Source organism: Centropristis striata, chromosome 2 (genome assembly GCF_030273125.1).
Source record: "Centropristis striata isolate RG_2023a ecotype Rhode Island chromosome 2, C.striata_1.0, whole genome shotgun sequence".
NCBI classification, from domain to species: Eukaryota; Metazoa; Chordata; class Actinopteri; order Perciformes; family Serranidae; genus Centropristis; species Centropristis striata.
In genome coordinates, this window is record NC_081518.1 from 6,285,679 (window position 1) to 6,309,947 (window position 24,269).

A 24,269-nucleotide genomic window follows, 5' to 3' on the forward strand; every position below is an offset into this window, starting at 1 on the left:
TGCCGTGTGAACGTGTTGTGAACTGTGTAGTTAGGTTAGGGGAAGGTGATGACAGTAATGATCGTGATGATGTTGAAGATGATGGGTGATATGGTTTTGGGGATTAGGTGATGATTAAAGGGTGAGGGAGTGAAATTATCACAATGGTAGGGTGGACAGATGACACGGTGTGTTATTTTAGAAAGCTGATAATAGAAGTGGTAGTAAATGAGCACCCTGCCACGTGTGGTGGTGTTTATGTCCTTTCCTTCTCCTGCCACATCGGACTGCACTCAGCACTCTGCCACAGACAGCTGTACCATCAGTCCCTGCAGGCAGGCAGGCGGACAGACACACAGACAGACACACAGACAGGACAGCAGTGTTGCTTCATCAGCTGGAGGGAAGCAGAGTAAAACTGTAATTTAATGCTGGAGACATGGCACTCTGGGAGTTAAAATAGAACTAATTGAGGAGTGTCTCTTCGACCTAATAGTAGTAACATTATCATATTCTTGTGGTTTCATATTTTCTAAATATAATATCTACATTTTTGGTATCTCTCGGTAATTACTCCTCCTGCACATTCTGGCCATAAAGGCCAACTGTTTTACTTGTTGTTACCGTTGTTTTATTGATTTTATTGTCTTATGGTATTGACATCAACCTGCCAAAGGGACTAAAGATGGAAATTAGCCGTTGGCTATAATCTTGCATATTTACACGTAGGGGTGTGCCATATCGTATCGTTCACGATAATACCGGTATATTTTTTTTATGGTTACAAAAAATGCATATCATGATATTGGCAACGTTCCTACTTCTTGATGTCGTGGTTAAAGTTGTTTTAATCACAAAAAGCTACTTACTCTCTGTCGCTTAACACATGCAGCTTTCAAAATAAGAGCACAGTGTGTTAACAGAATCCACCACAGAACTTACTAGAAGACTGTCAAAATAAGATGCCTTAAATAAAACATACAAGGACCTTTATTCTCCTTTACAAAATGTCATTAAAATATGCGCCCGAAACCCCTAAATGGTTATTTTTATTATTTGCTCATACTCAAGAGTAGAGAGTAATTTTTTTTGTATTTGGCAACTGTTGAAATTTGCACTTCAAACTACATTTTAGATTTTTATTTATTTATACAGACTAAAAAAAAAATCATATTTTCTATATCTTTTTAAGTATTTCGTAATATCGTCAAGAATATCGTTATCGCAAAAATAGCTTGAAATATCGTGATATACTTTTAGGGCCATATCGTCCACCCCTATTTACACGTATATGTTCATTAATATGTATTGTCCCTGTTTTTAATAAATAAACTCAAACTCAAAAAAACCTATCCTAAGAGATGAGTCATGCATAAAGACAAACCTGTGTGATGTAACTGAATTAGAGAAAGAGTGAAAGCAAAAGATGCCTGCTTAGCATCCGTTTAATCCGGTGTGACAGGTCAGAGGAGCAGCTAAATACCTTCTTTGCTTCAGCTCTCTTCAATGACCCAGCCAGGAATAATATACGAATGTTCACCCAGTCTTGTGAACCTCAGTCAGTCTCTCCCGGCTGTTTACTCACGCTGCTGTCATTCATAATCTTTTCACATGTAGACTTTTGGGACTCCAGGGCTTAGTCGTGCAAATAAGCAATAGTCTACCTTGCTGGTTGCCAAACAACAACTCTGCCTGCTGAAACTGAACAGGATATGAAAGCATGCATGTCATTTTTTCAAGACTGTCACTCTTCTCCAAAGCTACATATAAACAATGTTTTGTTTGCACAATTTTATGAGTCAATGACATTTCGTGCGTATCATGTAAGAATGTCTTGCACGCCAGCCAAGTGTGCCCCATGGAGTTAGTACTCTTCTTTAAAGGAACAGAAAGATTTCACAATAAAAACTAAAAACCCCAGGTAAATACATGCATAATAAAAGTCCTTTTAGCCTGGATGCCAGATGAATCTGCTGAGCTCATGTTTTATTTGCTCTGGCAGATGCATCTGGTCTCTTTTCCATTCAGACAGATTTTTAGCCAACCTGGCTGTTTATTTTAAGTGTTTATCTCATATTTGGCAGGTTTGATATGATGACTGGCATCCAGCAACTTATAGAATTCAGATTGAACGGTCAAGATATGCAGGAAATAAAGATTCTGTTACTTATTTCCCCCCTAAAATGTTTTCAGGAACACATTTTTGTGTACTATTTAGCTTGACTTTAACAATGTTTGGGACCATTTTTTCCAGCATACATTTTTACATTGTTATGTGTTGCTCAGTGCTACGTCGCATGTTAAATTGCTCTCATTGGTTTAGGTCTATGCACAGGCATTTTGGCACCCCTTAAATATGAACTGAAAGATTCCACATTAATATGCATTTGCAGATTAGTCTGGTGATGCCAGGCTAAAGTCCTTTATTATAGAGCCAATAATTATTGTCTTCAGTTGTTCTTCTTTGAATCATGTTCACGCCTGTTTAAAAATGTGAAACACATTCCTAGTGAGAGTACAGTTGGGTCATAAAAACAGAATGTATTTCAGAGAGGTGTTGAACTGACTCAGTCCAATACAAAGTACTGCTTAAAACATACCATAGAGTTGTCTTAGAACCTCACACACTAAACATCTACAAGAACAGATCGTTAGAAGCTTCACAAAGACCGTATTTGTTGCAGGATTATTGTGATGGACTGCGTTTGAATATGCTGTATGTAAATGGGCCTCAGGGTATTGATCCTCTCCCTCTTGTTTCTTGCATTGCAGAGTGCAGCGATGGAGGAAACGGTCATATGGGAACAGCACACAGTGACTCTTCACAGGGTAAGTGTTTACAACTCTTTAATCCATTCTCCCCTTTCTTCTTCTTTCCCTTTCTGCCTGTCTCTGGCTTCCTAATCCTGCAGTGTGTCTCGTGTCTTCCTCACTTTTTCCTCCCTGTCGCTCTCTGCCCATCCATCTCTCTTCTCTCCCTGTACTGAGAGGGCCAGCTGTAGCAGCAGGATGTGTGGTACCAAAACAATAGTCAAGAAACCCAGATGGCAGGAAACAAGGCTTAGGAAGACAGAAATCAGCATCTACATCCTTACTACTGCATTTCACTTCCTTCCTGTTGGCAACTACTCTTCTCCTTAACACAACTCCAGGGAAAGAGGGGGATGAGGGCTGTTGTCCATGTGCTTTTTTTCCCTGTGTAAAGTCCCCTGTAATTATGATTGATTGTACCGGTGCATTTAACTGATTACCTCCTCTGACTCCATCAACATCATCAGGTTATCCATCAAACTACTCAAAGCCAGATCCATCCAGAGATAGCTGACAGATGAATACACTCGTTGTCTTTCATGCTGATTTTCTTAATGTACTTTGCTTTGAGATAGTAAACTTTATTCAGATGATGCTGCTGTGTCATGGGATTGTATAGAGCACCTGTCTAGACGGGCGTGCTTGCTGTAATCTAATTAGTAGCGGCTTTATTGAGGCTGAAGGAGCAGCCAAGTGAGGCCTGCGGTCGCTAACTTACAGTTCTCCTGTGTTGTTGTGGTTGTAAGATTAGCCACTTGCATCACATGGCTTGCTCCCTTGGTGATGGCTTTTGCGTAGGCATAAACACAGCAGCCCTCAAAACATCCATGGAAACCTCCTGGAAAATTAGAAAAACAACTTGAAAATGCTTAGCTTTGTTTATAGATAGTGTCCTAGTGTTTTAAACCCATTACATAATTTTACTTAAAAAGCAGTTTCCCTGATAATTAGCCTACAGAGAGCCTGTCTTTTGTTTACAGCAAAGCCTTGGGGAAGTTTATTTTATCTGCCCTTCATGCCATATCAGTCAATAAGAATATGCATGTGTTTCTCTTTGTAGGCCCCAGGGTTTGGGTTTGGTATTGCCATCTCAGGTGGGCGAGACAACCCTCATTTCCAGAGTGGGGAGACGTCCATTGTGATATCTGATGTACTGAAAGGAGGTCCCGCTGAGGGACTGCTACAGTAAGTCTTTAACTTTGTAATTACAAATGTGTTATAATTATGCTAGAATTGTAGCTGTATGTTAAAATTTACATGATAGCTGCAACAATTAGTCGACTAATCGATTCGTCAGAAAGATAAACAACTATTTTGCTAATGTTTATTTTTCATGCAAAAATGGTTTTCATGCACAAAAGGGTTAAATCAGAGAACTGTACGTTTGACCTCAGAATAAGTTAAAATATTTCTCCAGTTCCATTTTATTCTATATACAGTACATGTCTACCATCTTGGTATGAATTGTGTAGATCCACATAGATCTGTTCAACTGTTTAGACATTGCTAATGATTTTCTTTTTGTTTCAGAGAAAATGATCGAGTAGTGATGGTCAATGCAGTCTCCATGGACAATGTAGAGCATGCGTACGCAGTGCAGCAGCTCCGAAAGAGTGGCAAAAATGCAAAGATAGTAAGTTTGTTTTGTGCAACATTAATAATACTTTCATGTTGACCTCAGATGTGAGGGAAATCGTAATAATTGCCTCTTTAACACTCAAAACTTCCTGTCTATTCCAAGACTATTCGTCGGAAAAGGAAAGTGCAGATCCCTGTTTCTCGGCCAGGGGACAGGGAGACGATGTCGGAGCACGAGGAAGAGGACAGCGATGAGGAGGATGGCTATGACCACCACAGTGGCCATGGTGGCCAAAGTGCCTACGGAGGAGCGAGCGGAGGCACGGGCACCGGCAGGCGTCACGAGCGTGAGCGCAGCAGCAGCGGCAGGCGGGATCACAGTGCCTCGCGGGAGAGGAGCATCTCACCGCGCTCTGATCGCCGATCACAAGCCTCCTCTGCTCCACCCAGGCCTGCCAAGGTCACCCTTGTCAAGTCCCGCAAAAATGAAGGTGAGCAACACAAGATCCAAGCAGCTGAAGAGCTTACTATGCAAATACATGTGGATACAACAAATTCTGGAATTTCTCAAGGCCAACCAGAACTTTCATGTTGATTGTTCTGTTTTTTCTTTTTCACAGAAAGTGATAAGTTAACTAGATGCGTCCTGTTAATATTACTTTGTTGTGCTTTTTAACTCTGAAAGTAGAATATGGACTGCGATTGGCCAGTCACATCTTTGTGAAGGACATCTCTCCAGAGAGCCTTGCTGCCAGAGATGGAAGCATCCAGGAGGGAGATGTTGTACTTAAGGTGAGCGAAAAGACAATGGATAAACTGAGTTTTAAAAATGTGTAAAACATAATAATGGCAGCCTGTTGCAGCCCGCATCAAATTCAAATCTCTAATGCTGCCTACAAAGTTGTCTCCGGTGCTGCTCCTACCTACCTGAACGCCCTGATTCAGACATATGCTACCTCACGACCATTGCGCTCTTCCAATGAACGGCGCCTGGCTCTGCCCCCCGTTGGTCCAAGACTCTTTGCATTTCTTGTTCCCCGCTGGTGGAACACGCTACCATTTCCTACCAGAGCAGGAGCGTCTCTCTCTACCTTTTAAAAACCTCCTGACGACCCATCTCTTCAGAGAGCATCTTCTCTACTAGCACCACACGATAATTCTACTCCTTAAAGAATTGTCACTAGCACTTATTGATGCAATAATAGCTCTTACTGCACGATACCTTGATTGTTTGCTTTTTTTCTTCCTGTAAGTCGCTCTGGATAAAAGCGTCTGCTAAATGTAAATGTCTAAATGTAAATAATGGGAAAATTAACTAACACTCAAATATTATAATAAATGTAAAAGATAGATTTTAGATGATTACATTAATAGAAGGAGAGGAGTGGGGTGAAAGAGAGAAGGGAGAATCAGATTTTCCTGAAAACTTTCACTTGTCTGCTGTGATAATCTGTGTGCTGCTGAAAGTGGCTCGCAGAGTGAGGTCACAGTTCATTAGTATGCAGGCTCACCAGCAGAAATACCACACATTCCATTATTCCTTTGAATTTTTATCCACTTAATCTCAGAGGAGGGAAAAAAAAATCCGCCTTCACGTTACAGAAATCCATTCAAAATCCAATTTACTGTATCAATTGTTCTTGCAGAGAGGCGGAGATATTTTCTAGTTGAAATGTGATCGCTGGACAAAGACCAATAGAAATAAATACTTGAATAAAGATAATGATGCTTTGCTTTATACAATATGATACAAAGGAAATTCTGTGAATTCTCTGTGTCTGTGGCAGAACTAAAAGTATTGTAATTATAATTCTATACATTTTTAAACTTGTTTTCAGCCTCCTAGACATCATTATAGCTATTGTGAGGGAGAACAATTCACAATTCCTCTTTGTCTTGCGATGATCCCATAGTTCTCAAAAGCACTTTGTGTCGTGAAGATGACTTGTCTCGTCTCGTCTCCCTCTGGCAGATCAATGGCACAGTTACAGAGAACCTATCACTAATAGATGCCAAGAAGCTGATTGAGAGGTCAAAGGGCAAGTTGAAGATGGTGGTGCAGAGAGATGACCGAGCCACGCTGCTCAACATTCCTGACCTTGATGACAGCATCCCATCAGCCAATAACTCCGACAGAGATGGTGAGACAACAGAAACGTAGCAGCTTGTTGAGGGCTGCAGCTGGTGTTTCATGATGCTTTGTTCAGGGTTCGTACGGGTGCTTGAAATCCTTGAAAATGCTTGAATTTAAATGTTGTATTTTCAAGGATTAAAAAGTGCTTTGATTTTGGAAAAAGTGCTTGTAAATGCTTGAAATTCTTACTGTATTTCTCTTGCAATCTGACTATATCCATCTATAGTCTATAGATAATCACATGTTCAATGTAAAAAATAATGAGTAGCCTATCTGAAATGAAGACCGTTCTTCCTAAAAGTGTAATACCATCACTGTTGGTATGGTTAAGTGAAATCTCCCCCTTTTAATATGTAAGTACTCATCTAAAACATGCAATTTACAATAGGTGTAAGAGACTGGAAAAGCTTGAAAATTTACCTTGAAATCCTTCAAAAATGCTTGAATTTGACCACTGCTAAACTGTGTGAACCCTGTTTGTTTGTTTGGTTTTTATATTTTTTGCAGACAAATCTGCACTGAGAGAAAACTGCTGAATGCGATTTTTCTTGTTTCAACTCTACCTTGATTTACGTCATTGATTAAATGCTAATACATATTTAATTTCAATCTCACAGACATTTCAGAAATACATTCACTGACATCAGATCATTCCAATCGATCCCACGGGCGCGGTAGTCGATCACGCTCGCCTGACAGGCCTGAACCATCAGACCTGCTCCGTCACTCACCTCGGCAGATTAGCAACGGCAGGTAAGTGAAGTAACACATGCACACACACGGGACACAGCTGTCACACATGCCACAGCCATACATCCATACTCCCACCACTCCACCTCCATACATCACGTTCACACCCACATGCTAGTGGGTGCTGAGTAAGTACCTTGCACCACTAATGCATAAATCAATAGAGAAAGACATCGCATGCATAAACCATCACACTCCCTCTGGAGCCATCGCTGGGTTCCAATAAAGGCCTGCTCAGGGAGAGGATTGACTCACCTCCTCCTGCTGGATTAAGGTCTTGTTTTGAAAGTATGCTTGATACTTTTAACCATTTTCTGTACAGAGAATCACCTTCAAACGGAATACGATTATCTCCGTTTTATATAGTCACTTAAATCATGCAAAGCTAGGTTTATTTAACGAGCAACACAAGTATTATTCTTGTTTAGGATTGGTGACGTCATAAAAATGACAACAAACATGCAAAGCTTTATTCCATTCTGTACAGCCCGTGTCTTGCTACCATTACTCATGCAAATTACCTAAACATTAGTGCTTGAAATTAAATCCATATTTTTTTTTTATGAATGCCAATTCATTTTCTGTGGACATTATGTGATGTTCTTTCAATTAATTTTAATGCCCATAATGTCTTTTTGTTCTCTTCTTTTCTTACCGGCAGTTGGAGCTTCCAGTAAGTTATCTGTCTCGTAGTTTAGTGGTTCAATAGCATCTTGTAGCTGACAAACACATAGAAGGCAAAAGAGAGCTCAAGAAAGTCATGCAAGTGACTCAAGTTTCTCTCAGTCAGTGTGGAGCTTGGGCAAAGAACAAGATACTGAGCTTGTTGAATTGGACAAGAGGACTAGCTCTTGCAGACTTGAGTCCAGTTGATAAAACAGGACTGGGGAGTGAAACAGGCCTGGCACGTTTTGAAGCAGGCTCTTTTTTTATTCTGTCATTGGCTGCAGCAAGAAAAGACAGAGGTTATGTTGCTGGTTTCTGATCATAGTAAGTGACTGTGTTTGACAGTGGGGAGGAGGGGTGGGTGTTGAATCAGGGGCCCAAACACATGCAACCTTTAAGCACTTGTTCTGGATTAAACTGTCAAAGTCTCACATAACCAGACCTCCATTTCATCATATTTATATGGACCTTGCTTTGCAGACACAGTAGGCTGTCAAAATCCAATTCCTTCCCCAAAAATTGTGTTTTTTCACCGCAGAAAATCTAACCGGAGGGTGCTCTTCCAGGAGGCAGTCATTTTCAAACTCTTTGCTAATCAAATAGTAATTTCTTCTCTGATGTTGATGAGATGTAGGTCTGACTATGTGAGAAACCTGCTGACAATTGTCTCACTGGGGCAGGTATAAAAACCCAAGCTGCTTTATGAAGACGTTTCTTGCATTACACAGACACACACGACACCTATAGTAGCTGCAGGATGTTAGTTCAGTTTGCTGCCTATTAGTTTAGTTTAATTGGCTTACTAGTTGCTTTTCAGTCCCATCATATGACTAGATTAACCTCTAGTGCTTCCAGTTCATTAGATAGTATATTGTACCAGACTGTGGAGTAACCTGACTTGTTTCAATGCAGGATGAGGGCAGGTTCACTGTTGCACAGATTACTTCCAATGTAAGTGAATGCATCTGTATATTAACCGGCCAGTGTATGTTTGTTAAGAGCATTTTGTCACTGTAACACTGCTGTTGCTGTTTTCCTGATCCCTCTTTTATCTTTGGATACCAAATATGTCTCCACAGAAGTAAGAAAACCAAATGATAAGTCATTTTATTTCTGTGCACCGCTGCACATTTTGTATTGTTTGTTTTCTGGGAAGCACATGAAATGTGATAAGAGGAGTCACACCTGCTTCTCATGTGTTCATGGTTGAAGACGTAACTGTACTGTCTGTCTGTCACAAGCCTGTGATGTTAGGGAATGTTTTTATTATCTCCCAGTTAAGGAGGGGGGAAAAGGAATTTGACATACTTCCCACAGTGCTTTGCCCCAAGCCAGATGGTTCGCTTAACCTGATTGGCTGTAGGGCTTAGAGCCATTCTTCTCCCTGGGGCACGACGCTGTTGCATGTTTTTATATGCAACATATCATCAAAAAAGACACTTCATCCAAAGTGTTGCTTCGAACATAGGCTCTCTGTGTTGCCTTTCATGGAATTAAACTCCTCTTAAAAAGCATCATGGTTCAACTTACAGATACATTTGTGTGAGTAATTTTTGCTTAATATTTGTTGTGTTTATTTCTTAATTCATAAGAGTGACAATTTAAAGAGATGTCATTACATCTAGTAAGTTTTGTTGAGTTGAGATATTTTGGATCTTGTGTGAATAGATATGGAGTTATAGAGACGGGACCGTTATGCAGCGTAGAGATTTCGGTGTGGCAGTACCTTTATTTTGCATTGTTTGTTGATATCGGTACAGACATATCTCTCCTGCTCCTTCAGCTTTTCTCTCTTATTTCTGTTGCCCAATCTTGCCTGTACCCATACTGTAAGAATGTGTAAGTGAGGGGATTGAACAAAGGCTTCTGTCAAATGGTGTTTGTCAGTGTGAAGCCTTTTTTAGCACCATTCTGCTGCAAGGAACAACAGATTTAGGCCACAACACCCTCTCTCACTCCTCTCTCTCTCTCTTTCTGTCCCCTGCTCTCGCTCTGCTCGTCTCTCTCTTTCTCATTCATCCATTACACACACAGACACAAACACACACACTGTCTTTCTCTCCCTCTCTCCCATTACAAGTCTGTTGTTTATCCTCGGGCTTTGGCTCTCATTTGCCCCTTCACTCTCCACAACAAACTCTCATGCAGATTTCTCTGACGCTGAATATGCTGACATGTAAAACTGCACAAATCAAATTCATGTGTGAAACGGAATTGTAGTCAAGAGATGCTGGACAAATTCATTGACCTAGAAAGGGCCATGCTGTGGTGGGAAATTACTGTAAATAAGTTCAGCAGCTGCACAGCTAACAGGTTTAACCCTGAGGGTCAGCCGTTGCGTGTAAATGGATGTGCATGTACTGTTTTTACATTTGTGTTTCACTGTGTTAGGTAACATGTACTGTATACATTCACTGCACTGTATATTTGTGTACCGCATGAGCAAAAATGAGAGAATGGGAGAAGTTTCCTTGTCTGAGCTGGTGGCACAGCCTGCACCTTCACATTCTTCTACAAAAGCTTCTGAATGCAGCTCAAGTGCTGTGCCAGCAGGCGGTCATGTGACCAGATTGGAATTCAACCATTGTTTTAAGCAGCAGAGCCCTTTCTACTTTGTTAGACATAGCCTACAAGACTTGCTCTCCCTCTCTCTCTCACACACATACACATGCACATGTACACACCTACACACCATTTCCCCTTGTTTATTTTATCCAGGTTAAACAGGAACTTGGACTGAAAAGTATCCCAACTCCAGAGTTTATGTTGGGAGACTTGGTTAGATTTTTCTTGATCTGCCTGTGTACTTTTATTGGAATGGTTAATAAAATGGGATTTTCCGTCTTCCAGGAAAAACGTAATTTGGACAGTAAAACATTTATAAATCCTGTCTGCAGAGTTTCAATAGGTGCTGGAAATCCTTGAAAATAATTTAATTATGATGTGGTGTTTTCAAGAATTGAGAAGTGTTAAACTACCTGAAATTGAAGTGATATAGGATGTCAGGTCTACTTATAAGCAGACATTTTTTAATTTTGTTGGTGCTGTCAGAAAACACAAGTTTGGTTGTTTAAAGCAAAATAATGTCTAGTTTACAGGTACATCTCAAAAAATTTGAATATCGTGGGAAAAAGTTCAATATTTTTTGTCAGTTATTTCAGAAAGTGAAACAAGAGTTTTGGGTTGTCATTCTCTCTAAGCCAGAATCATCAAAATTACAAGAAAAACAGGCTTGAAATATTTCGCTCGATGCGTAATGAATCTATATAATGTATGACTTTGACTTTCTGAAATGATTGACAAAAAATATTGAACATTTTCATGAGCTTCTAATTTTTGTTTAGATGTACCTGTAATGTGCAGCATTAAAGGTGCTGAAAAACCTTAAAAAAGCACCTTTAAAATAATTTTAAAATTGCTAGAATTTTACTTTAGAAAAAGTGTAGGGACCCTTCGTCTGCTCCAGTTGAAATGAATATCAGTTCCTGGTTGTGAATGTGGTTAGCCATTGACATACTATATACATCCAACAATTCAACTTAGAACGGGTGATAAACCTGCAGGGTGTTTTGACGGAGCGACCGAGCCGTCCTTTAATAGCTCATTGTCTTCTCATTAAATTTTCTGTCCACATGCCCCTTATTACGTCATCCCTGGCCCATGCTGTTTCCTTTTGGGTTGATTTTAGTGTCTGTATCTTCCTGCATAGGACAAAACTATATAAACACTTGCAGAAAACAAGGTCTTTCATACACGCACTACAATCAGCAAATATGCTGCAGTCATTTAAGGAATGCATGAATGCAAGCTGTCATTGTTTACAGCATTAAGTTCACTCGTACTGAATTGCAGCGTGTTGTTTTTTTCTATTTCAGCCATCGAAGTCGAGATGAGGAACGCGTATCCAAACCAGCCATGTCCACACCAGTCAAAAGCTCTGATGATGGTGTCTTGTCACAGGCCAGCGACCAGGCCAGCTCCAGAGATGACAAACTGTTACCTCCGCTGCCTGGTACACAAACCTAATGTGGCTTCTTATGTTTGTCACCTTTTTATAGTTCCACCTCTCATTGGGTCCAAGGTTCATTTATTGTTGTGCTAGAACACAGGGTTGCACAATGAAATGCAGTTATAGTCTCTCCATGCTGCTTTAGAGAAACACAAAATAAAACAGTCATGCAATTTACACCAGGCATTTCTGGAGTAAATTGTTTTTATTGAAACTAATTGTCATTATTACAGTAGAGTTTAAGTTTGGTCTCATGGAAAGAGATGTTTGCTAAGGCTCAGGCCTTATCTATACTGCCCTACAAAGCCAAACTGCATTGAGTTATAACAAAAAATGAACTTGTTGATGTCTGTTTTTATCTTGTGACAAAGTTTTAGATACTAATTTTGCTTGATTCAGAGAAATAATGCAAAAAAATTCCAGTAACAAAATCCAACTCAAAACCAAAGCAGACTGCAGTAATTGCACTTATCACAGTCTGCTTTGACTGTGATACACTGTATCCTCGTATTTCTTCATTGTGTTGAATGATGAAGACTAGAATAATAGAAATTATAAGTAAAATGTGAGATAAAATTATTATATTATATATAAGACTAAAATATAAATTTACTTCATAATATTAAGTCTAAAATACACAAATCTTTGAATAGAGTTGTTAAACACTTTTAAATACTTTTATAACAAAATCAAATTGAACATGTTTATTTACTGAAAACAAAATATAAAAGCTGAAAGAAGACAATAACATTATTTTACAATGCAGCAAGTACATTTTTGGGGTCAAAGGTCAAATAAATCATCATTTTTTATCATACAAATTACATCATCAATACATGTAGAAATAAGTGTCATATCACTTACCTACCTCTAACCCATTTGGCTGGCCAGTTAAAAAACGTCAAGAAACTTTGAAGCAGTTTTTCTCAGTTTTACCCTTTGTGTAGTTACTGCAGTTAGACTTTGTAGGGCAGTACAGGGGTCAGAGACACCTTTTACACTAAACTCCACTGTTACTGTTTATACATCTAATCAACACATCTTTGTAAAAGTTGTTAAACTGCAAACTAAATTGTATGTTATTTTACTCACTTTGTTTGTATTTGTGGCAGAACCAAAGCCAGTTTATGCACAGCCTGGTCAGCCTGACGTGGACCTGCCAGTCAGCCCCTCTGATGCCCCCGTACCCAGCGCCGCTCATGATGACAGCATCCTCAGGTAAATGTCCTGGATGCTCTCATCCAAAGCTACTCACAGTACTGAGCGCACAAAACATTCATCTTGAAATGTTGTTTAGATATTCTGCTCAACTTTTGTTTTGGCTTGTTTTTCTCTTTTCTTGAATAGCTGGCTGTGTTTTGTGTCTCTTAAAATGATTGTTTTTAAATACACGGCTTGCTGACCTTTTTGCTCGATCCTATCTGTCTACCTGTGTTCTCCTGCAGGCCGAGTATGAAGCTGGTCAAGTTCAAGAAGGGAGAGAGTGTCGGTCTGCGGTTAGCAGGAGGGAACGACGTGGGAATTTTTGTGGCAGGTGTTTTGGAGGACAGTCCTGCGGCCAAGGAGGGACTGGAGGAGGGAGACCAGATTCTCAGGGTACGCTACGCTTCATCACTTAAAGGGACAGTTCACCCCAAAAAACAAAATTACATATTTTTTCTTTTACCCTTTTTGTGTTTTTTATCAATCTACATTGTTTAGGGTGTGCATTGCTTAGAGTTGGAGATATCGGCTGCCTTCTCTCAAAAGTAATGTAACTATATGGTACATTGCTTAAAAATGTCATTTTAATAACTCAACAGCAATGTTTCTATCCAGAAATGATGACTCGGTTACTGGAGATAATCCACAGACCTTTTTGTGAGCAGCTTTATGTAGCAACTATACTCGAAAGAAAAATGGTCCCTTCATAAAACTGCTCAAAACAAGGTTTGTGGATTGAGAGAAGAAATGTGTATTTTTGAATTTGGGGTGAATTGTCCCTTTAAGCAACATGGTTGTTGTTTGATCTTTGCAATAACATGTAAACATGAAATGTGGTTTTGAAATAGTGGTGAAACGCTGCTGGAAAAACCTGATTTTACTGCAGATGCTTCGTTAGTTTTTGTGTAGATGTAAATATCAAATATAGCATCACAAAGGAAAAGGAAAGATCATCAGTTGTTGCTCTGTATTGGATTCAAAATAATTAAACCCAAAAAAACTAAAGCGGAAATAAGTAGATCTAAGTTGTTTTTTTTACAGCTGAAGTAGACTATTTATAATATGCTGTAAAAGCTGTCCTTTCATTGCACCGTCTGTCAAAGTGCTCTAAGGAAAAAATAACTCCTGAGGCTACAGTCATTTATCAGATATGCCAGCCTTGGTTGCAAAATATGTCAGTGGTAGTAGTAGAAATCTGCTGCATCTAAACACAGATTTTTATGGTAACCAAGGGTGTAAATGTTTAAATTTAATCAGATTTCTGCCAATATTGTGCAACTCTAAACGGAGGTATGTGTAGCTTCTCAAACTCACATGTCTGGACAGACTGTCTGCAGCTAAAGTAGATTATTTTATATCAGTGTCGTGTCCAGATATTATGTAGCTCCTAAGATGATTTCATGGTTTTGTTTTCTATCAGTTAATTAAATTCGTGTTCAGAACTTTTGCTATTTTTTTCAATATCACATGTATGTAAGTGGGACAAACATCTGGTGTTTTTGTCTAAAAACATGCAGTAGCAGCCCACACTAACTTAGATAATGAGTGGTGGAACTATCTGATCCCATGACTACAATAGTTTTTTTTCTGTGTAAAGAGATCTTGGGAATACAGTACAATGTATCTGTCAGTCTATGAGTCATCCCAGGCTCGGCCTCGTGTCAAAACTCCCCTTGTTTCCAATGTGGAGACACAATAGAGGTCGTTCTTGCACTCTGACCTCGGAACAGTTGACTTTCTGTCTTACGCACACTAGAGTAACATTGTTGTTGGGATGATGGAAACCCTCTTGATGTCAGTGTTGGATCCATTCAGACGTGTTTATATAACAGCTAAGCGTTACACCTGCTGTTTAATGCTTCAACTGTGAAGCTGTGAAGTAGTGCTCTGTGCAGGCGAGGCCACATCGTTTTTATTCCCATGACATAAATATTTATAGATTGTCTATTTATCTTGTAGACAAATCTGTCCATTATCGTATCTCCTTCTCTTAATGAATATACTTTGTCTTGTCTTCCTCCCACTCCACAGCATAGATCTCTCTCTCTGTGCCTGTGTGTGTGTGTGTGTGTGTGTGTGTTCCCTCCAGCACACAAACACACTTTAGAGACTTCCAGGACATTGTTTTCCATCTTTAGATGGTTTCCCTTTGGTCACGGTGTGCTAGTGGAGACAAAGACGTCAAGCCCTCCTGTTTCTGGGAAGGATAAAGGTGTCTTTCTGAGGTTCAGTGATTCAGTCCATGTGTTTCTGGTTCCCCTGCTGCCCCTCAAGCAGAGTCAATAAACAGAGGTTATTGTGTTTGGGACAGCAGCAGGAGATGAGGAGGAGGCTGCTCTGTTGTAGGGGGAATACATCGCCCTGCTTCTGTTGAGGAACAAGTTCAGCTTTTTTTCTGTGTTCCTCTTATTCTGTGAGAAATCAAGTGAATGATAGCTGCCAGATTTTTAGATTTTTCGTCAGAGAAATAATGAAGTTATTGAAAGTTTAAAGAAAGGAGGAGAGTAACAGTGATACGTTAAAAAGTTGGATTCTGATCACTGAGATTCAGGGCGTTTTACACTTTTTCTCTGGTCCAAATCAGTTGATGAGTTCTTTAAATTTAGAGCTTTCATACAGAGAAAAACCCAATCTAACCACAGTGTTTAACTCTAAACCATGTGAGAACATTCAGTCTGCTTATCGGTCAGATGTGACTGGTGCAGGAGCAAGAAAGAAAATGCAGGAAGATGATCTTGTGTTCTGAACTACTGCAAATTTGTGTGAGAGAAAGATTACTATGATATTCTCCTGAAAGCTGCTACAGTTTGCATGCTCCGCCACATCAGAGAATGCAAAGCACACCTCGCTACGGGAGCCTGTTAGCTCAAACAGCTGGTAGTTGGGTTGGATCGAGGTCGGATCAAGTTTCCACCAGCCCTAAGGGTCTCGGGGCAGTTATTTTCTGCACTGCAGAGTTCGATTTAGCTGGACTAAAAAGGTGCAGGTGTGAAAACATCCTGATAATTTAGAATTGGCTCTTTTTTTATGATTGTCCTTCAAACGGACTGTAAGTTGATTTCTTTCACGTCTTCTCTTCTCTGTCTGCAGGTGAACAATGTGGACTTTGCGAACATCATCCGGGAGGAGGCTGTTCTGTTTCTGCTAGATCTCCCAAAAGGAGAAGAAGTTACTATTTTGGCCCAGAAGAAGAAGGATGGTGAGTTTAAAGCACTGTTTTATAAGTTTAAGCTCATTAGGCATCAAAACCAGCACATTTAAAAGTTTGCTACAATCATCTGTTACTTTCTTTTGCTTCAGTGTATCGGAGGATAGTGGAATCAGACGTGGGTGACTCCTTCTACATCCGAACACATTTTGAATATGAAAAAGAGTCGCCGTATGGACTGAGCTTTAACAAGGGCGAGGTGTTCCGCGTAGTGGACACGCTCTACAACGGCAAATTAGGCTCCTGGCTCGCTATCCGGATTGGAAAGAACCATCAGGAAGTGGAAAGGGGCATCATCCCCAACAAGAACAGGTAAAAGAAGTTTCAGGTCACACCTTTTTATTCCTGTAGAGCTCGTCCTGGCACTTTATGAATGGGCCAGGGTGGAGACAATGGGATGGAAGCAATGTTGTTTATCTGTGAGAAGCAAAGGGAGGATTCAAAACGCTTTACAGTTTATTTATTCTACTAAAGTTTACACATTTAATACGATGTTTAATGCTTGTTATTATTGTTGTTTCTTTATGGGTTGGAAGCGTTTTAAAATGGGGCCTATTTTTTGTTCAATTTCTGTTTCATATTTTTATTGATGTGCATAAAAAACAACAGAGGGACATGACTATATCAGGATACATTGGTGTCGGCATTAAACATGTTTGTATACACCCTTAGATTTATATTTATATTTTTAAGGACAAACAATGGTCACATAAATTGAAATCCAAATAAACTATACAATATTTAGGTATTTAAACATATTCTGTATAAAATGATTAAACTGACCACATAAACATAACAGATACATAAATTATGGTAAAAGAGGCAAAAAGAGAAGAAAAAAGAAAAGAAAGAAGGAGTGTGTGTGTGTGTGTGTGTGTGTGTGTGTGTGTGTGAGGGGGTTACATCTTCACAAAAAAAACTGTTGCCATTTATTGTAGAATTTGCTCAAGTTCCCCCTTCTTGAATGTCTAATTTTCTCTACTTTTAAAAAGCCTCTTTAATCCATTGTGTGGAATGGGACCTATTTAACACATCCTGTGTGAACTGTTAATGGTTTTATTTGTAAAAAAGGACAGGTGAAGCCTTGTGAGGCCCATGTGTGTGAGGATATGTATTATAGATCACAGTCCAGCCAGCAGCATGGTTTTATCTCGGCAGCCTGTCTCCACAGCCTTCAACAGCCTCTGGCAGTGTTTACACAGAGATTCCTCACTATCCTGCTGACAGAAAAGACATAACTTTCCACATGCTGCATTCATTTATTACACACACACATTAAGCATTGTGAAATGTATCTCATCATCTCGGCCAAGATAAACCTGCTGCTTGGATATTCTTTCAAAACAAAACATAAAACCCTAAAATCACGCTCAGAATTCAATAATATAAAACACGCACATCAAAGGAAGACCATTATCATCCAAAGCTGGTAGGATCGAGTCGTCCTACTGCCTGACTCACATTACTGCTTACAACTGTTGTCATTTGTCTATCCGCAGTGATCTAACACTTTCATTGGCCTTTATTATAAATTCATGATTTGCAAACCTGTAATCTTGGCAAGGGAGTGAGTACATGTTTTAGAAACAAGGCTTGTCACTCCCCTGCAAAGTTTTAGTTGGTTTCTGATAATAAATATACTGTATGTATCACAATCATCTTCTCTCTGATGGTCTCGTTTTTTTATGTAGGTCATATAGAGGCATCAGTATTAAATTTAACCTGTTTCATAAGCAGATAAAAAACTCCTTGTAGTATGTTTAAGCTCTTCATAATGTGAACATTGAGCCATGAATTAGATTGTAATCCTCCAAACAGCATATCAATTAGCCTAAATATAAAAATGGCCTTTAAGCATTTTTGCAGGCAATAATGCAAAGTGCTCCATAATCATTTTGACAACCATGTAACACTCATTACTGTACAGTTGTGTCACAGTTACACTATCATTATATTTCAATGGCTGTTCCCTCCAAGCGATAGTAAGCTAAAAAGCTGGACTGTCTCAAAGTGTCCTGGGTTGCAGTTTCAGCTGACCTCACTCCTTTTCTTCTTCTCTGTCCAGAGCTGAGCAGCTATCCAGTGTGCAGTACACCCTCCCCAAAACACCAGGGGGCGACAGAGCCGACTTCTGGAGGTTCCGAGGTTTGCGAAGCTCCAAGAGGAATTTGCGGAAGAGCAGGGAGGACCTGTCCGCCCAGCCGGTCCAGACCAAGTTCCCAGCCTACGAGAGGGTGGTGCTGAGGGAAGGTAAGAATGCATCCGCCAAGGAAGCGACAGCTCCCACATATTTTCATACTGTAAGGCAGGGCTCTCAAACTCAAATTACCTGAGGGCCGCTGGAGGCAGTATCAAAATGACCAAAAAAAACACACAAAATTACAAAAAAAGACACAAAATGACACAAAAATACACAGAATTACCAAAAAAGACACAAAATTATAAAAAAAAGACACAAATTGACAGAAAAAACTAAGTTACTTAAAAAAGACACAAAATTATTTAAAAAAGACACAAAATGGCTAAAAAAAGACACAAAATTACCAAAAAAAACACAAAATTATTTTTAAAAGTAATTAAAGGGACCTTCCAAACACAACACAAACATTCATATAAAACTCATAATAAATTTTCATATCAAGGTGGGGGCCACAAAATATCGTCATGAGGGCCGCAATTGGCCTGTGGGCCGTGAGTTTGAGACCCATGCTTTAAGGGTTTGTCTGGAAACTTTAGGAAATGCTTAATTTTAGCCATAATGTTTTAAAGATCAAAAATATGCTTGAATAGAAACATACCTCCTTGATTCTCAACATAATCTGGGTTTTCACCTACAAAATCCCTCCTGTAAAGCACAAATATTTTAATATTTGAATTGAGACCGTGCTGTTCTCATTTAGGAGGACACCAGGAGCCAACATTTATTTGTTGGCTCCTGGTGTCTTGCACCAGACGGGATAAATCTTCTATTGATCCCTACTATTAAAATGAGCAAGCATTAAATAATTATGACCAATTTTAGATGATGAATGTTTTAAAGAGTCTGGAAGTTTTTGATTTCAGTACCTTGAAAGTGCTTGAAAAGTGCTAAAATTCACTTTTTAAAAATTTTATGGATTCTGTACTTTACTGTATGAAGAATTTACTAAGTAGTGGACAGATGTTGTAGAAACATGAGGTCCTCCACAGCACATGAGTTCTAACTAACTGACATTTTTAGTCATACGTTTCTATGCTCATGTGCATTAAACGGTTTTTAAAATTGCACTTTGTGATATTTTGTGATGTGGTAAAAAATGAGTGATCTGTTTTAGCATTGTGTTTGCATTTGTTTGTACATGATTCTAAGCTGTGGCTCTCTCCGTGACATGCTCTCGTTCTTGTGCAGCCGGGTTCCTGAGGCCTGTGGTTCTCTTTGGGCCGATAGCTGACGTGGCCAGAGAGAAACTGGCCAGGGAGGAACCAGACATTTTTGAACTAGCAAGTAAGTGACAAAGTTCTCTTCTGTTCTGGTGTTCATGCTCTGCGTAGTGTCCTACTGTGTGTCTCTGTTGATGGGAGACCACACTCTTAATCCACACATCAAACACTGAACCTGAAGGCTGTTTAACTTCAGCATCCATCAAATATTTACAGTAGTCAGTAAAACTTACCCTACTTTACATTTCTTTAAATCCAAACGCAGCTTTACATATCTATAGATGACCTTTTTGAGTGATTTTTGAGCTTGTCTACGTTTAATTTGAAAGGTTTTAAACATTTATTCTACAAAGTTATCATCTCACAACAAATTTGGAGAATTCTTGTCAGGTATTTGTAACAGTTTCTCTCCTGACTTGTGTTCAGTGAAAGTAGACATTCATTAGGCATTGCTACTGACTTTCTTTTCCTCTTTTAAATGTGCTGCTCTGTTGTAAGGATTGGTACGATTATACAGTGACAAAAATGCTACAACCTGGATTTGTCTTGTTTAATGTGTATAAAGACATATCTACTTAATTGTCATTTGGTAGTAAATTGTTAAATAAATCGCAAATATGACATTTTAATTATAAACTGGAAGATTGTAGGTAAATAAATGTAACCACCTCCTCTGTTTCTATGTCATTATAATTAACAAAAGCTTAGAAGCATTATATTTTGATTGTAGTTAGATTAGAGTTTGTTTTTCTATAGAAATAGATCACTGCTGTTGGCTGTTTAAATATTTAAAGTCCATTAAGTAGTCATTATTCACTGGATGTTAGGATGTAATTTACTTCACTTCCAGAGAACTATTTCTGCTAAATATTCCCAATTTGTTTTAGAATCTGGTTAGTCAAGTTGTGTCTGTTATTTCTTCTGTTTATTTGCAGCTTGCTCTGTTTATCTTAAACTCCAAAAAGACAAAAACACCCTTATTTATTTCACTCCTCACCCACCGCCTCTTCATGAAATTACAACATTCTTAAATGTGTGGTTTTCATTTAAACACTCGGTATTGAATTTCAATCACTGTTAGTGCCAGCACAACCACATTGAGCACACACCCACAGTGAAGAAGTGATTCCATTCCTTGATATTTCTTTGCGTAACTCCAGTGATGTTTGAGTAACTGTATTTTCTTTTCAGAAACACAACAACAACAAGGAGGGGAAAGTATGTCACTTAGTGCATCAGCTTTTATTTGTTTTATTTGATTCAGTGAATGGCAGATAATCTGTAAACTGCTGGCCTTTTAGATGTTTAAACGGTGTGTAGGGGAATAGCACTTGATTTAGGAATTTTTAATTACAATTGGTGATAACAATTGTTTTAGTATATTCACATGATTGTGAAACAAATCAAAAGACCTGACACTAAAGAAATGCAATATCATAATTACACACAGCTGTTTTCTATGTGGTTTTTTGGGGTGGAAACTAAATATACTCTTGATATTGGACTTGACTTATTGAAATTATTAATTATAATACTGACTGGCAAAATAACATAGTTATTAATGAAATATCCATTAAAGATGTGGAAAAAAAAGAAAAGCTCAGCCGCATTAGCATGAATCATCTCAACAGATTTAGGAAAAGATACAGATGTTCCAGTTGTGAATTAGTTTTCGTTTTCCATTCTACACTTTTTTGTCCAAATTTAAGTCTCTAAGGAGCTGTTTGTCATTGTGATATTGCATGTGAATGCTGATCCGTGTCCTTGAATAGATGCAGATAAATTGAGTGGTATTCCCCTCTTACTGGCATCATGTAGAAAGACAACAGCAAGGCAGCATGTGGAGCTGTGCAGCTAATATGCCATGAAAAAAAACAGATGTGTGAAGTTGCTTTTTAACAAAATCACAAGGACATTATCAAATAATGCACAATAAACTGGGAATGATTAGTTTTGGGGATTTAAAGACCCATTTTTACGCTTTTTTAAAAACTAATTTTTCCTATTTCTCCATAAAATTACATACATACTCATGCTTAAAAAACGCAGCAAATCATCACGTCATTAACTGCCCATGAAAATTAAAGGGATGGATTTATTATTGCACACAGCACGTAGTATTTTTGAATCAAGATTAAATAGTCAGAAATATACTTAAAAAAAACTAACCATCTATTCATGTGTTCATGTACTAAATTGAATCTGGCTACATTGTGTGCATTCAGACATTTCATCCATACAGGAATGTGGGAGAATTGTCACCAAGTATTTGGATGTCAGGTTCATGTAGGGCTGCACACTTAATCAAATTTTATTCGTGATCACGATTTTGGCCGTCACGATTAAATTAACCTGATCGTCTGCGATATTTCCGTTTTAAAAACGCGGCTCTCCTGCATTTCTAATCAAGAACTTTCTACACCAGTAGTCCACCAACCACCAGGGGGCGGACGCATAGTTACGGTTTCATGTAGCTGCCTCAATAAATAACAAGCGAGCACTAAGCAGGATGTGACGTCATACTCTACAGCAACAACAACACGCGCCATTTGTAAAAGCTTGTAAAGCAGTGTTGCCAACTTAGCGACTTTGTTGCTATATTTAGCGACTTTTCAGACCCCCTTAGCGACTATTTTTCAAAAAAACGACTGCCGACAAATACAGCGACTTTTTCTGCTGTTATTGGAGACTTTTGGAGACTCATTCTTACTCTTCTTAACGAGCCAGCTTGTTAAGAAGAGTAAGAACGAGTCGAAGCGGCCCAGTCCTCCTGCAGCAGTCTCTCCCAGCTGCAGAGCCGGAGGGGATGTTTACCTTGTAGCGTCCAGTCTGCAAATTGCTAACAGGCTAACAGTTCGCTCTGTAGCAGTACAGTGTGTATGTGCTGCTGCTGCAGGAGGTGTTCACTCAGTGATCTCTGTTTGTTTACAACAAGCACCGGACACTAAAAACTGTTCCTATTGTTTGTTTAATATATTAAAATAGTGCAAAAAAAATACAGATGTTTTCCCTAACACGATGAATAATCGTGATTAATAATCATGATTACAATATTGATCAAAATCGTGATCGTATCATTTTGGCCATAATTGTGCAGCCCTAGGTTCATGTACGCGTTACGAAAAAAGTGTGAAATATGATCAAAATGGGTCATTTAATAGTTTAAAATCCAGGCTAGAGATAAACCACCACTGTAATGCTGCTCTATAAAAAGCATAGTGCTTACTGTTGATGATACAAAGCTGACAGTGGTGTGTCTCTGTGTGTGTTTCTGTCTAACCTTTCATAATGCAGTGATGGTTATAAAGCCAAGTGTCAATGGATAGACTTCCATAGTGGAAACCGCTGCATAGTAACCACGTCTGTCCGGGTCAAAATTGTCACTATAAGCGGTTTCCACTCTTTAAAAATTGGTCTTTCAAATTTTATATTGACACTACTATATCAGAATACGAAATTTTAAACGTTGCTGCATATACGCTTAAATCTTTACTTGTTGCATGGCTATATTTATCTGCTCTCCCTAAAATGTTCAGAGCAGTGTTTCCAGATCGTAGATCTTGTTAGAAATTAGAAATGTTAGAAATGAGCCTCGTGCTGTGATGTGTTTGACTCATTACTCTGGTGGTGAGACCACTGTCCTTTTTTGAACCTTGTGTGTCTAGGCAGGAAACCATTGCTTATCTTTATGTGAATCATAAACCCCTCTACACATCCTTGCTGAAATCCCTGAGGCTTACAATGACACTGTATTCTCATTAATCCCAATATGCCCCTCATGCTCTTGTATGTGCATATTTCATGTCAGTGTTTCTCACATAACACATTTCTGCACCATAATTTATACTGTTGATACATGCAGTTGCACGCACACATTCATTAAAACACTGGATTTAATTTCCCTAAACCAACCCAAAATACTTAATGACTACTGCATGAATTGGCTGCTGTCCTCATTTTATTGTTACTATCCAGCTATTTTTCACAAACGTACACTTGTCCTCTCCTGTACGGAGATTATTATTCTGTATTTAACAGCTCTATTTATGGGAGTCGACAACTGCACGCTACAAGGATGTCTAATTGGAACACAGCCTGGTTTTATTGTTGTTTTTCTCTTTTTCGGTGTTGATGATATACACTTACTCTGTCCGTTTCTCTCCCACAGAGAGTGAACCCAGGGATGCAGGAACCGACCAGAAAAGCTCCGGCATCATTCGCCTGCACACCATCAAACAGATCATTGACCGGGTGAGAGGCTACATATGCACACACATGTAGAAACACAGACAAAAGGTAGAGATATAAACATCTTGGGACAGATTTGTTATGGTAATAAAAAGATGGCTGCGAGCCACGACAACATGCACAGCTCACTGCTGCCCCCTGGTGTACTGCACGCTTTAATATGTGCCTCAACAAGGTGCTGAATTATATAGTCGCAGGTTCACTTGGAGATCTAGTCAATTTATTTTTTATTATTTGTATGAAATTCAATTTTGAGAGCAAAG

General features: G+C 39.0%; 1 protein-coding gene across 2 annotated transcripts in view; it reads left to right on the forward strand.

The window, feature by feature from the left end:
• tjp1a (tight junction protein 1a) overlaps positions 1–24,269 on the forward strand; it is a 127,387-nt gene that overhangs the window by 84,184 nt on the left and 18,934 nt on the right. The window contains exons 3-20 of one of the 2 annotated variants that reach the window (XM_059346763.1): positions 2,752–2,808; positions 3,851–3,975; positions 4,321–4,423; positions 4,532–4,859; positions 5,054–5,160; positions 6,341–6,509; positions 7,120–7,255; positions 7,914–7,925; positions 8,831–8,869; positions 11,794–11,930; positions 13,040–13,145; positions 13,373–13,523; positions 16,221–16,329; positions 16,431–16,650; positions 18,404–18,588; positions 19,727–19,822; positions 20,950–20,976; positions 23,927–24,009. In XM_059346763.1, the coding sequence (XP_059202746.1) occupies positions 2,752–2,808; positions 3,851–3,975; positions 4,321–4,423; positions 4,532–4,859; positions 5,054–5,160; positions 6,341–6,509; positions 7,120–7,255; positions 7,914–7,925; positions 8,831–8,869; positions 11,794–11,930; positions 13,040–13,145; positions 13,373–13,523; positions 16,221–16,329; positions 16,431–16,650; positions 18,404–18,588; positions 19,727–19,822; positions 20,950–20,976; positions 23,927–24,009 (2,190 nt within the window). The remainder of the gene's footprint in view (positions 1–2,751; positions 2,809–3,850; positions 3,976–4,320; positions 4,424–4,531; positions 4,860–5,053; positions 5,161–6,340; positions 6,510–7,119; positions 7,256–7,913; positions 7,926–8,830; positions 8,870–11,793; positions 11,931–13,039; positions 13,146–13,372; positions 13,524–16,220; positions 16,330–16,430; positions 16,651–18,403; positions 18,589–19,726; positions 19,823–20,949; positions 20,977–23,926; positions 24,010–24,269) is intronic. The other variant, XM_059346771.1, reaches the window with a different exon arrangement.